General features: G+C 41.5%; 1 protein-coding gene across 2 annotated transcripts in view; it reads right to left on the bottom strand.

Moving 5' to 3' along the window:
* Positions 1–13,327, bottom strand: part of epha3 (eph receptor A3) — a 218,528-nt gene that overhangs the window by 71,723 nt on the left and 133,478 nt on the right. For both annotated transcript variants that reach the window (XM_067993160.1, XM_067993161.1), the window contains exon 5: positions 10,800–11,135. In XM_067993160.1, coding sequence (XP_067849261.1) covers positions 10,800–11,135 — 336 coding nt within the window. The remainder of the gene's footprint in view (positions 1–10,799; positions 11,136–13,327) is intronic.

Raw genomic sequence — 13,327 nt, 5'->3', positions numbered from 1 at the left:
AAATATTTTAAGAAATAAAAACGATCCTTTGTCTTCTCCCAGCTGAGTATTACAACAGATCTGAAATGTAAAATTTTTATTTATAGCCGGGCTGTTTGATTGTCAAAAGATATATGCCTTTTAAAGGGAGCATGTCTCGATCTTGAACTGAAACAGGCTGCAGCTGTAATAACAGTCAGTGAAGCACAGACTTACTATATCATGTCGTTAGATGGCTTTTAATAATTTGCGATACATTTTATGGGCACCTGTAGGGGGAACAATCCATATCAGGCAATAAAATTCTCTTTTGGTCCTGTAAATTAAATGTGAAGATTCAGCTTCCCAGGAATGCTTGTGAATATGATCAAAATAATAAGGAACCGTCAGCGTTAACCCTTTCTAATTCAGACCCCACAAATATGTGCAGTATACTGAAAGCATCCTGCTTTTGGACCACATGAGAAGGGAAGGCCACAGTGAACAATAACATGTCTACCAGCAATAGAATAAATAAAAGTAATTCAGTGTTTTACAGCTCAGATTTGTAGATGTTAATTGGGGTGAGGGAAAAAGCCTAACTAACGGGGCACACTGCGAGATGCCCCGCTCTAGCAAATTCTGGGCCAATATTTTCGGAAAGTCTTCCTGGGCAAATTGATGGGATTAATAAGCATCGCGATCCAATCTTGTACAATCACTCCTCAATGTAGGGTAGACATCTTATAGCCGCACTCTGCCCTACCGGGTTGAACCCTAAAAATTAAAATAGGAATAAAATGAAATAAAAATTGTTTTAATCTTTGTTAGTATAATTCCCTGCCCCTAATGTATCCACAGCTAAGCCAGAAATCCCAATGCAGTCTCTTGCAAACAGCAGGCAATTAAATTGTAGTGACTTTGAAAAATGCGTACATGTTAAATTTTGAATAAAGCTTTTTTTTAATTAAAGAAACTGTCAATTACAATGTAAAAGTGTTACATTTGGATGAACAGCAGGGAGGTGTGGCTAACTGATGAGTGATTTTAGTTTCAATACACATTTCTGTCCTATACTTCCCTATCAATTAATAAGCATCGCGATCCAATCTTGTACAATCACTCCTCAATGTAGGGTAGACATCTTACAGCCTCACTCTGCCCTACCGGGTTGAACCCTAAAAATTAAAATAGGAATAAAATGAAATAAAAATTGTTTTAATCTTTGTTAGTATAATTCAGATTTTACCTGAGGAAGGAAGAAGCCTCCGAAAGCTTGTGAAATTAAAATAAAATTGCTGGACTATAACTTGGTGTTGTGAAATTGTTTACAACTATCAATTCCCCACTTCCTTCGTCAGTCAAGAGTGTGAGCTGGATGTTCTGAGTTATCTGCTTCTGCACAGCCACCAACACCGCTGCCCCATTATCAGCTAACATAGGATCCACTTCTGCAGGATGGGATTGGCCTCAGTCGCATCCTCCCTCTCTCCTAGTACAAGATGGAGAACTTTTTCTGAATGATTTGGCTGAGAACTACTGAGAGTCACCAACTGGAATGACAGTCATGGCTATGTCTTAGATTTGGACCAGCCCAGAAACACCAAACCATCTAGATGCCATTCCACTTTCCTACAGCTGAGCGTCTGCCATTATCCAATTCAAAGAGTTTGCACAGAATACCAGTGACTAAGCTCCATGTGGGAGGATGTCCTGTCCTGGCTATTAGTACTGAACCTGTCAACATGTTAGAACATAAGAACATAAGAAATAGGAGCAGGAGTAGGCCAATCGGCCCCTCAAGCCTGCTCCGCCATTTAATAAGATCATGGATGATCTGATCCTAACCTCAAATCTAAATTCATATCCAATTTCCTGCCCGCTCCCCGTAACCCCTAATTCCTTTTACTTCTAGGAAACTGTCTATTTCTGTTTTAAATTTATTTAATGATGTAGCTTCCACAGCTTCCTGGGGCAGCAAATTCCACAGACCTACTACCCTCTGAGAGAAGAAGTTTCTCCTCATCTCAGTTTTGAAAGAGCAGCCCCTTATTCTAAGATTATGCTCCCTAGTTCTAGTTTCACCCATCCTTGGGAACATCCTTACCGCATCCACCCGATCAAGCCCCTTCACAATCTTATATGTTTCAATAAGATCACCTCTCATTCTTCTGAACTCCAATGAGTAGAGTCCCAATCTACTCAACCTCTCCTCATATGTCCGCCCCCTCATCCCCGGGATTAACCGAGTGAACCTTCTTTGTACTGCCTCGAGAGCAAGTATGTCTTTTCTTAAGTATGGACACCAAAACTGTATGCAGTATTCCAGGTGCGGTCTCACCAATACCTTATATAACTGCAGCAATACACCCCTGTTTTTATATTCTATCCCCTTAGCAATAAAAGCCAACATTCCGTTGGCCTTCTTGATCACCTGCATACTAACTTTTTGATTTTCTTGCACTAGGATCCCTTTCTTACGATTTATGCGCAGTAGCTAATGAAGAAAATCATCCGCCCGTATTCTTAAGGACCTTTAAGTCAGTTTTTAACTGCAGATTTAAAAATCCAGGTTTTTTATTTTTGGATGTTTCTCGGTATTTATTTTTAGTTACATTTGTGATGATGTCACACTCATCTCGGGATGGACTGGGAGCAGGGAAAAGCCTGTTTTTTTTGAAGGTGAGAACGGGCAGAAATCTATTTCCATCAACTTAGAAAAATCTGGGAATTTATCAGCGATAATTAGTAAAAGCCAATTTTAAAAGGTCTCTACGTATTCCGCTGCCTCTGCCTGAGCAGCTCTTTAAAGACAATGTGCTCCTCTTAGATGTGGAAATCCAAACACCAAAGAGTAGATTTTCCAGTGAAAGTGCTCGTGGGGCAGGTACAGCGAGTCATGTGGACTGACTGCTTCTGTGTGGCCAGTCCTGCTGAAACTCCCAAGGTCAGGCATCATTGTGCATTCCATCCAATTTCCACCTGTTCGTTCTCAGGAAGCTCACACACCGAGAGGTGGGGTTTCCCGTATTGGCTTGGGCTCTTAAAGGGGCGAGTCGATTGAAGTGATAATTTTTTCTCCTCCCCTTACTAAAGTGAAAGATTAATATGCAAAATTAGAAAAGCAAAGAAGTGCTTGGGAATGTAAACTGATAGGGTTTTTATCCAGACATGGAAGTATATGGCTGCACCATTTGAAAACTTATCACTAGGTACTAATGTTGATAAGTAATAGATACAGGGTAGAAAAATGAAATGTTAGAGTGATTCTCTGGGATGTAGGTGCAGTGCAAGGGACAACTTATATAAGTAAAAATGTTGCTTCTATCAACAATTACTGTCCTGGAAGTGAGGCGGGGGGGGGATCTGTACAATTAACAAAAAGAGTGCACTGGCAAGGAAGGTGATTGGGGAGTTTTTTTGAACCTGTGTGGCGAACAAAGTGAATTAAAGCATTTTGAACTGTAATGATGTTGAGTGTTTGGTATTTTTCAATTACCTTAAATATATATTTTTTGCAGTTTGCATTATAAAGCAGAATCTGTAAAACTTGTGAGATGAGGAAATTCCCTCAAAAAGAACCCTAATTGGCTGCAAAGTCAGTGAAGAGCAAACTGCAGGAAAACTCTTATTTAAAGTTTACCCTGACCAGCTACAAATAAAATACATTGATTAAAGAAACGATAGAACCAGTTTGCAATTAAAATCAATGACGCACATGATTGATGTTCCTATTTCATATGAGCTAAAGGGAAGGGGTTTAAAGATGCATGCTATTTCTCACCAATGGTAAGTTCCTGAAAGAACATTGGCTATTTAGTGGATGGTACCCTTGAAGTGCTGATGCAGACAATAAGACAAAAAGCAGCGCCGTCCTCATTAGCATTCAAGGGCAGCCTCCCCAGAGAAGAGTCCTCCAGACACCTGGTACGGCATAGCTGGCAAGATATATTGCTCTCTGCAACACCATGTCAACCTAGCTGCAACTGGGAAAGTAGGTGACAGACCTGAGGAAAGCTGCCAACATAATGCTACCCAGGAGATTCCTGCATGATGTATCTGTCCTAGGTATAATGCCACAAAGTGTATCCTCAAAATCTATTATCCTTGTCCTGCTCACCCCTCCATAGCTCTCATACAGCCTCACAGCCCTTTCAATGCTTGTCATGTATGTACAATGTATAGAATGTCAGGCACACAGGATGTTATTTACATAAGGAACTGTTGTAGCACTGAAGTCTTCACAAAGCAAATCCTTCCAACACACCCTAGCTGCACGATAAGCATCTGGTTGCTGATACAGAAGATGGGCTGCAGGATGGCCACTTTGTGTGCAGAAGTTGGGCAGCCATTTTATGTTACTGCTGGTACTCAATGGGAAAGGAGATGGAGTGGTGGCTCTGCTGATCATTTAATGAGCCACTTGGTTAATGTATCTTATAGGCAACAAATTAGCTAATATTGCAGAATATCCCTACAGAAGTCTGGAAAGAGGTGGAGGAATAGTAGTTGAGGAAGGAGGTGACCTCGACTCCCACTGGCAGTGGTGTCCATGTGGTAGAGGTGGGCTGCAAATATCCTTATAGTTAATGACATAGCTCTGTAATTGTCTCTGTGCTGAATCGGAGCCCATGGAGCTTGTTCCCCATCATTGCCAGATAGGTGATTGCCAGGATCTGTAAGTATGGTTGACGGCATGATGGCAGGTGCAGGCAGTTTGGCTCTGGTGCTAGCTGGTATGCCTTATTTCATTTTCTACCACTTAAAAGCATTCAAACTGTCTTTGGTGGTGCTTTCAAAGCAAATTCCATCATTATTGTCCCGTCAAGAACTATGGGTGGAAATTGGACATGGGTGGGGGACGCAAAATAGGCGGAATGGGATCGGCCGTCCTTTATAGGCCCTGCTCGATACTCCGTTCCAATGACTTCAACAAAATTGCATATCGGGCGTGTCCTATAATTAGTGACAAAAGCGATTCCGCCTGCTTTGCCTCCCCGCTCAATTTCACCCCCCTATGTTTCCCTTATGTGAGAAATCACCTTGCCTTAAATGTCCATGTTGAATGGGCAGAATTAGTGCTGGGCAGGACTTTTGCTCAAAGCTCAGAAAATTCAGGGCTTAATGTCAGTGCCCTCATTTGCATGCACTGAGTATGAATTAGCAAACTCTGACACATTCTGTGCAAGACCACAAGATGCTGACATGAAAGGCCGGTTGGAAAATTGGACCCAAGAAGTAGCAATTACCAATTTGACCAAGGTTGCTGTGATGTGCACAAGACCAACAATAGGACAGCACCTCCCAAACCCGCGACCTCTACCACCTAGAAGGACAAGGGCAGCAGGCACATGGGAACACCACCACCTGCACGTTCCCCTCCAAGTCACACACCATCCTGACTTGGAAATATTTCGCCGTTCCTTCATCGTCGCTGGGTCAAAATCCTGGAACTCCCCTCCTAACAGCACTGTGGGAGAACCGTCACCACACGGACTACAGCGGTTCAAGAAAGCGGCTCACCACCACCTTCTCAAGGGCAATTAGGGATGGGTAATAAATGCTGGCCTTGCCAGCGACGCCCACATCCTATGAACGAATAAAAAAAAAAGGACTCTGGGCTTTTCTGTTAGCATCTCAGCACAAATTCTCCCACAGTCATCAGAATCAATGTCATTAGGTATTTGCCTTCTGCAAATTTGTCTCTGGTTGGACTTTAATGTTAAGCTACACTGCAAACTAAAATCATTTCAGAACATTACAACAGTGACAATCCCGCTCTGCTCATTAAAAAGAATTGGGTATTAGAAATCGTCAGACTGAATATGAATACGCCCCTTTAAGATAACCCACAGGTAGGTGTGTTTTACAAGGCAGGAACACATTGAGGGGGTTCACATGGTATTATGACGCATGACAGTGAGAGCAAGATGGCATCTTAACCCTGAGAAGCATTAAGCCCCCAACACAGTGTTATTCTTTCTGATAAATATTGGTTTATGGATGTAGTTTGATTCCAGCAAAAGTGTTGGTATGAATACAAAACAAAAAATTCTGTCTTGAATTTACATCAACTTTTGCAGTAAAATTATCAACAGGAGGAATTTCACCCTTAGGTTTTATTTCACTGCATGTTAGAGGGGAGCAGGACGGAGACAGGCTACCTGGCAGTGTACAGCAGCTGCTTTAAGAGTTTGAAAAACCATAACTCACAAATATCACAAGTACAAGTGTGCTGCGATGGTCTGCATCAACTATGAAAAATGCCTGACACTTCCTGTCATGGTGAGATGTTCTGGTTATTCTAAGGGCACATGATCGCAGAACATTAAGCTTTTCTCCTAATGTGATATAGTTCATCTTTGATGTCCTGGTGACCATCCAACAATTTTCTTTTCGGTACTCTTTCATATAGATTGGTGCTGTTAAAATATAAGGTTACTCCTATCAAAATGTCTGGAGCAGAAAAATGTCATACAAAATATATTAAAACAGTCGATCCCATTATTTCCTCTAGAATGGGCAATTCTTTAGGTTTAGTGCTGACCTGTGAATTTTTTCCACTCGTAATCCATTGCTACCCTTGTGCCAAATCCTCAACATAATATCTGGGTGGGAATCAATTGGACCTCTTCCTCCTTAAACACTTCTATAAATCAACTGCAGAGCACCCAGTTTTCCTGCAAATCATCTAAACAATAATGGACAACTGGGAATACGACAGTTTGTAATTGTAGGTATTAAGCCTGATTGAAGAGACGACCTATGGTCTTATCTATCAATCAAGATGCCTCTCCTCAATTATACCCCATTGTATGTGTATTATTGCTAATCAACCACACCCTAAAGATATTTTGATTTTTAGTTATACTTTTTTTTAAAGTAATTTCTCATTTTCAAATGCTGCCTGTTCATGTGAAGGATGCAGCTTTCAGTCATTGTCCCGGACAGTCAGGATCTCTCCGACTGTCACAAAATTGTGAACCTGTTCTTTATAAACACGTTTACAGTGCAGTACTGAGGGAGTGCTGCACTGTCAGAGGAGCTGAACACAGCCCAAGATCCCACTCTATACTCTGCTATTTGGGCTTTGGACTTGGTGAAAAGTGCCAACCTTTATATACAGCATTTGTCCTTCCTTCCACCCCTCCCTACACTGCATGCCTTGCAATCAAAATCAGACACTCAACAACTATTTCAGTAACAAGGTGGGAATGTCATTGAATAAATTTATTTGTTCAAATGACCATTTCTAGTTTTAACAGGAGTGAAATATTAATTCGGTGAATCTCAAAATGGCTAATTCCACCATTAGTATAAAAACGGGTCCCATTATGGACAGCTTGATTTTAGTTAAACACTTAATTAGAAGTTTCCTAATCATATACTGTTGATTGAGATGTAAACTTGTGCCTGAGAGCAGACCTTGACTGCAACAATCAAGCAAAGGGATCCCACAGTGGGAGTTGCTGAGAGCTCATGGGAAATCTCTTGATAAAACAGACCTTGAAATCACCTTACAGTATGCATTCTCCATATAATAAAAACTAGTCACTGAATTTACCTCCACATCATGACTGAATTTACCAGTTATTGGCTACAAATTATCTTGATAAACTTGCAGAAACAATGTCACAATTGTCAACCTTTTAGTATTATTGGAGACAGTTGGAGTCCCTGCTGATGACCAGTGCTGGCATAAAAACCTAACCAAAGTTGAATAAAACCATCTTATAACATACCTTGCTCTGAGGTGATTTCACAGTAACTGAATCTCAAGGTTCAGGTAAATGGTTTCAATCACTCATGGGTCGCTCTTGCGATGTATGGTTCTATCTGAACCCATTGAGGGCAATTTTTGTTTTTGGCGAATTCAGGCGGGCACTGGGAAGGGTGTACCCAGTGGCCTCCTGATGGGACCCGATCCAGTTTAGTCCTGGGTCCTCATTATAATATGGTTGATGAGCTGCCAATGTAAAATGTGCTCCCCAATAGTGTGATGATCTGGAGGTGAAAAATTGGGGCAGCCAAATGTGAAAGGGCTGCAGCAGCACCTTAAAGGCGAGGGGAATAAGCGTCAGGAATGGAAGCATGCAGCACTTTAGAGCAGCAGGCACCTCATGTGTAGAACCTACACCAGAAACTTTTGGAAACCTATAAAGTTCAAATCCACAAGCGACTGCCATAAAAATGTCCCCTAAACCTTCATCCAGCTTTCTCGGATTGCAGCTGAGGATCCTTTTAATTTTTGCTGAAAATGGCTTCCTCCCTTTTTAAGCACAAACGGGGTGTTAGTGATATGAAAATCATCCCCATTTATTGAGCCCCTGGCTTGTAATCACTCCCAGTTACCCATTATTCGCTCTGTGCGCTGTTTGGTATATATTATGCATTATTTTAGACTATGCGTGTCAGTGTATTTTGTAGACGTTAATTGTACTGACCACAAATGCTGCTAGCTATATTTGAATCCTGCAAATATAAAGGCACAGGATACAGTGCATTAAAATTCCCTACATTCTTCCATCAGGAAAGATACTGATCAGGGGCTTCCAGCCAACACACTGGGGGAGACCTATCCAAGTTAAACAATTGCTGCTTTTATACAAGTCTTTTAGCATGAGCACTTTAAATGATTAAAAACAATAAACTCATCTGTTCCTTTCATTTGTGCAAACCTATATTTATGTTAAACTGATACATGATTTACACTCTCTATTGTATTATCTTATACTTGTTCAATAAACAGAGGTTACTTAATATATCCCTGTGAAAATATTTTTTTTTCTCTTGTTCCATAAGTGAAACTGACTTTAATAACACACAAACACCAATGTTACTAGTGACGACATGAGTAGATACCAAGACATCTTTTGAGCTCCACGGTGTCTTAGTGGGTAAGTGAGCCATCAAATTATAGTACTGAGCCATACAGACAAGGGAGATTTCGAGTTTGATCCCCTGCCTGTGATTTCAGCTGATCTCAGCCGAGGAAACAGTTTTGAGAGTGTGGCAATTGGTCTCAGTGCTCCTGGGCTAAGAAGGAGGAAGTTAGTCAGGGGTCCCACTTGTGATCGCTGTCCAATGACTCCTGCTGTGATACTGCCCATGTTTGAAGTGGCATCACAGTTCAGAGACTAGGCTTGCACCAGAAGAACGGCCACTTGGGTGAGGTACTGGAGAGTTGCCAGTACTCATGGAACCCTACCTAACACGAATCAGCATCTACAGGAGAAAAGACTGGGAAAAGCTGCCAAAAAGTCAAGTAAATAGAAAATATTCTTCACTGAAAATGGTGAGTGTCCTGTTTCTGACACTTTTTTTACATTTCATTCTTTTTTGTTCCTTTATTTTAAAGTTGGAAACCAGAGCAAGTATCACTAGGCCACTGTAAGGCAGTAAATGTGGGATAGTGCTTATGATTAATATTAATATCCTTTTGTTTTGTCCCATCTTTATCAATTTTTGAATTCAATGAATGCTAATAATATCACAGGAATGCTGGCTTCAATTTGTTACTGAAGCTAGCTGTTACAGACTGGAATTAATGTCAACACAAATACAGTCATAAACCAGTAGACGATTCAGGATCAACTTTGTTAATATCCTCATTATACTGGCAGTCGACTCACCTATCAGAGAGGGCTGAGTTAGGTTGCCAGGTCACACCACTACGAGGGGTGGGAATGATACAACTCTGCATATTTTCACTTAAACAGACACGTATGCCTTCCTATAAAATGCAGTGTAGTGCATGAGTCAGTCAGCTCTGTTCAACCAGAAGGAAACTGAATGGTAGCACAGGTCGCAGGGTTAGTCATGAAGACAGTCAGTAAATACATGAGGATTGTGTCATCTACAATTATATTACAGTCAGCGTGAAAGGAGGAGGTCATGGGTGTGGCCAGTAATTCGATGAATGCACACACAACAGCTGCCTGGTGTCGTCCTTTCGCTACCCCCCACCCCCCAAACCATCGTGACCCCGTGACTCGAATGCAGATAGCAACCTTGTTGTACATCCTGCTTTCTTTCTGTTCGATCAGTTTAAAGAAACAAAATGGCTTTGGAATAAGAACAATCTCATCCCTCCAATTGATTCGCCTGTCCCAGCAAAATAAATTTATATACCATTGCGTTCATCATGCACATGACCCTTTGCTCATGGAGGGGCAACTCACTGAGGTTGGGTCAGTACCAACAGAATTACATTGCGTTTTGTAGGATGGCACGGGAATAATTGACAATGTGGGCAAGCACTGGCTATATAAGTACAAGATAATTAAGCCATCATAAAGTTTCCTCACATCCATTGGGTTCAGAAGCCCTTCTGAGTCAATGCCCAATAACGTCATTAACACACACAGTTTAAAACAAAATATTTGTAAAAAATCAACCAAAATCTACAGACCAAAAAGAAAAGATTCATAGAATCCTAGAATCATACAGCACAGGAGGAGGCCATTCAGTCAGTCGTGCCTGCGTCAGCTCTCTGAAAGAGCTACCAATTAATCCCACTCCATTGCCCTTTCCCCATAGCCCTGCAAATTTTTGCTTTTTAAGTATATATCCAATTCCCTTTTGAAAGTTACTTTTGAATCTGCTTGCACCACCATTTCAGGCAGTGCGGTCCAGATCATAACAACTCGTTGAGTAAAAAAATTTCTCCTCATCTCCCCGCTGGCTTTTTTTTGCCAATTATGTTAAATCTGTGTCCTCTGGTTACCGACCCTCCTGCCAGTGGAAACAGTTTCTCCTTATTTACTCCATCAAAATCCCTCTTGAATTTTGTCCTTTTGTTTCTTTTGCCTCTTCAAATAAGGAGCAAACAAGTGACTTACCCGCCTGATTGGTGGTGATGGAGACAGCAGCAAACTGTCGCGGCACTGAGCTGATTCCGGACACCCCATTCACGGCCTCAATCTCAAAGGTGTAGTTCGTGTGAGCCAGCAGGTCGACCACCGTCACCGTGGTGTTGGCCAGGCCCGTCTGCCGAGGCACGAAGTGAACGTTGCTCAGACATGGCTCGCACTGCCTCGGGCCACCGGCACACTTCTTACAGATGACGCTGAAGGTGACATCCTTGCGGCCCCCCGCGTCGGTCGGCCAGCTCCAGTCCAAAATGACGGACGTCTCGTTGATATTGGAAAACACATTCCTTGGGATGGAAGGAGGCCCTGGGACCAAGGGGGGGGGGAAGAAAAAAAATCAAAGGCAGAAGAAATGTTACTGCAGCTCGGCCATCACAACTTACTGGTTTACAACAAACGCATTTAGTTTTAAGCTTGGGGGAACTCAGCATGTCCACGTGACTTTTCAGACTGCAATAATATTTTAATTAAATGTGGCTTACCACAATTTCAGCTTAATCCTTTGGACCCTTGCTGAAAAATGTAACTGATGTCTGACTTTATTAACAAAAGAAAATACGACATGCGAAAGAGATTCATATTCACAATTCATCTCAAAGTGAAATGAACTATTAATCCTTCTCCAATGAGTTTTTAAGTATCTGAAGCCCAATAGATCAATGATTAACCCATAGAATTATGAAGTATGCAGACACTTTATTGAATTTTTTTTCAACTAATATTTCTTATTTCTATTATATTCGCAAGGTGAGATAATAAACCACTATCCAATAATGCCTCTGGGTCTTTTTTTTTACTTTGATGTCTGACAAGTTAGTCCTGGGACCAGTTCTCCTAGAAGCATTGGTACAAAGACACTCCTGCCCCTCGGTTTCATTAAGTCCTGTCACTCTGCTGGCTTTGCACTGCCATACTTAAAGAGATTTTATACTTTTTCTACATGCAGTTTGGGAGTGGTGAATTCAATCAGCTAACAAGTAGCCAGCACAATTCTCCTTGCATTTCACATGTTTAAGAGTTTACCTGAAGCACTCCACGGAGTGTTTCTGATTTTCCTTTTGATGGCAATTACATCTCAGGAGTTGAAACTATGCTGTGTGATATTAGAAACAGATGTGTCAATGTATTTGTATGAAATTCCTCTGTCTGCTATTTTAAGAAAGACCTGAAATCGGTTTACATCTCAGTAATTCTATAGATTATGCAACAGTTCCTGCAGAATGGAGTGTGGCAAATGTAACCCCACTATTTAAAAAGGAGGGAGAGAGAAAACAGGGAACTACAGACCGGTTAGCCTAACATCAGTGGTAGGGAAAATGCTAGAGTCTATTATAAAGGATGTGATAACAGGACACTTCAAAAATATCAACGGAATTAGACAAAGTCAAATTGGATTTATAGAATCATAGAATCATAGAAGTTTACAACATGGAAACAGGCCCTTCGGCCCAACATGTCCATGTCCCCCAGTTTATACCACTAAGCTAGTCCCAGTTGCCTGCACTTGGCCCATATCCCTCTATACCCATCTTACCCATGTAACTGTCCAAATGCTTTTTAAAAGACAAAATTGTACCCGCCTCTACTACTGCCTCTGGCAGCTCGTTCCAGACACTCACCACCCTTTGAGTGAAAAAATTGCCCCTCTGGACCCTTTTGTATCTCTCCCCTCTCACCTTAAATCTATGCCCCCTCGTTATAGACTCCCCTACCTTTGGGAAAAGATTTTGACTATCTACCTTATCTATGCCCCTCATTATTTTATAGACTTCTATAAGATCACCCCTTAACCTCCTACTCTCCAGGGAAAAAAGTCTCAGTCTATCCAACCTCTCCCTATAAGTCAAACCATCAAGTCCCAGCAGCATCCTAGTAAATCTTTTCTGCACTCTTTCTAGTTTAATAATATCCTTTCTATAATAGGGTGACCAGAACTGTACACAATATTCCAAGTGTGGCCTTACTAATGTCTTGTACAACTTCAACAAGACATCCCAACTCCTGTATTCAATGTTCTGACCAATGAATCCAAGCATGCTGAATGCCTTCTTCACCACCCTATCCACCTGTGACTCCACTTTCAAGGAGCTATGAACCTGTACTCCTAGATCTCTGTTCAAGAACTCTCCCCAACGCCCTACCATTAACGGAGTAGGTCCTAGCCCGATTCAATCTACCAAAATGCATCACCTCACATTTATCTAAATTAAACTCCATCTGCCATTCATCGGCCCACTGGCCCAATTTATCAAGATCCCGTTGCAATCCTAGATAACCTTCTTCACTGTCCACAATGCCACCAATCTTGGTGTCATCTGCAAACTTACTAACCATGCCTCCTAAATTCTCATCCAAATCATTAATATAAATAACAAATAACAGCGGACCCAGCACCGATCCCTGAGGCACACCGCTGGTCACAGGCCTCCAATTTGAAAAACAACCCTCTACAACCACCCTCTGTCTTCTGTCGTCAATCCAATTTTGTATCCAATTGG

The sequence above is a fragment of the Heptranchias perlo genome, chromosome 11, assembly GCF_035084215.1.
Source record: "Heptranchias perlo isolate sHepPer1 chromosome 11, sHepPer1.hap1, whole genome shotgun sequence".
Classification (NCBI taxonomy): Eukaryota; Metazoa; Chordata; class Chondrichthyes; order Hexanchiformes; family Hexanchidae; genus Heptranchias; species Heptranchias perlo.
Note: the sequence above shows the minus strand (reverse complement) of the source record. Positions and strands in the feature narration are given on the sequence as shown.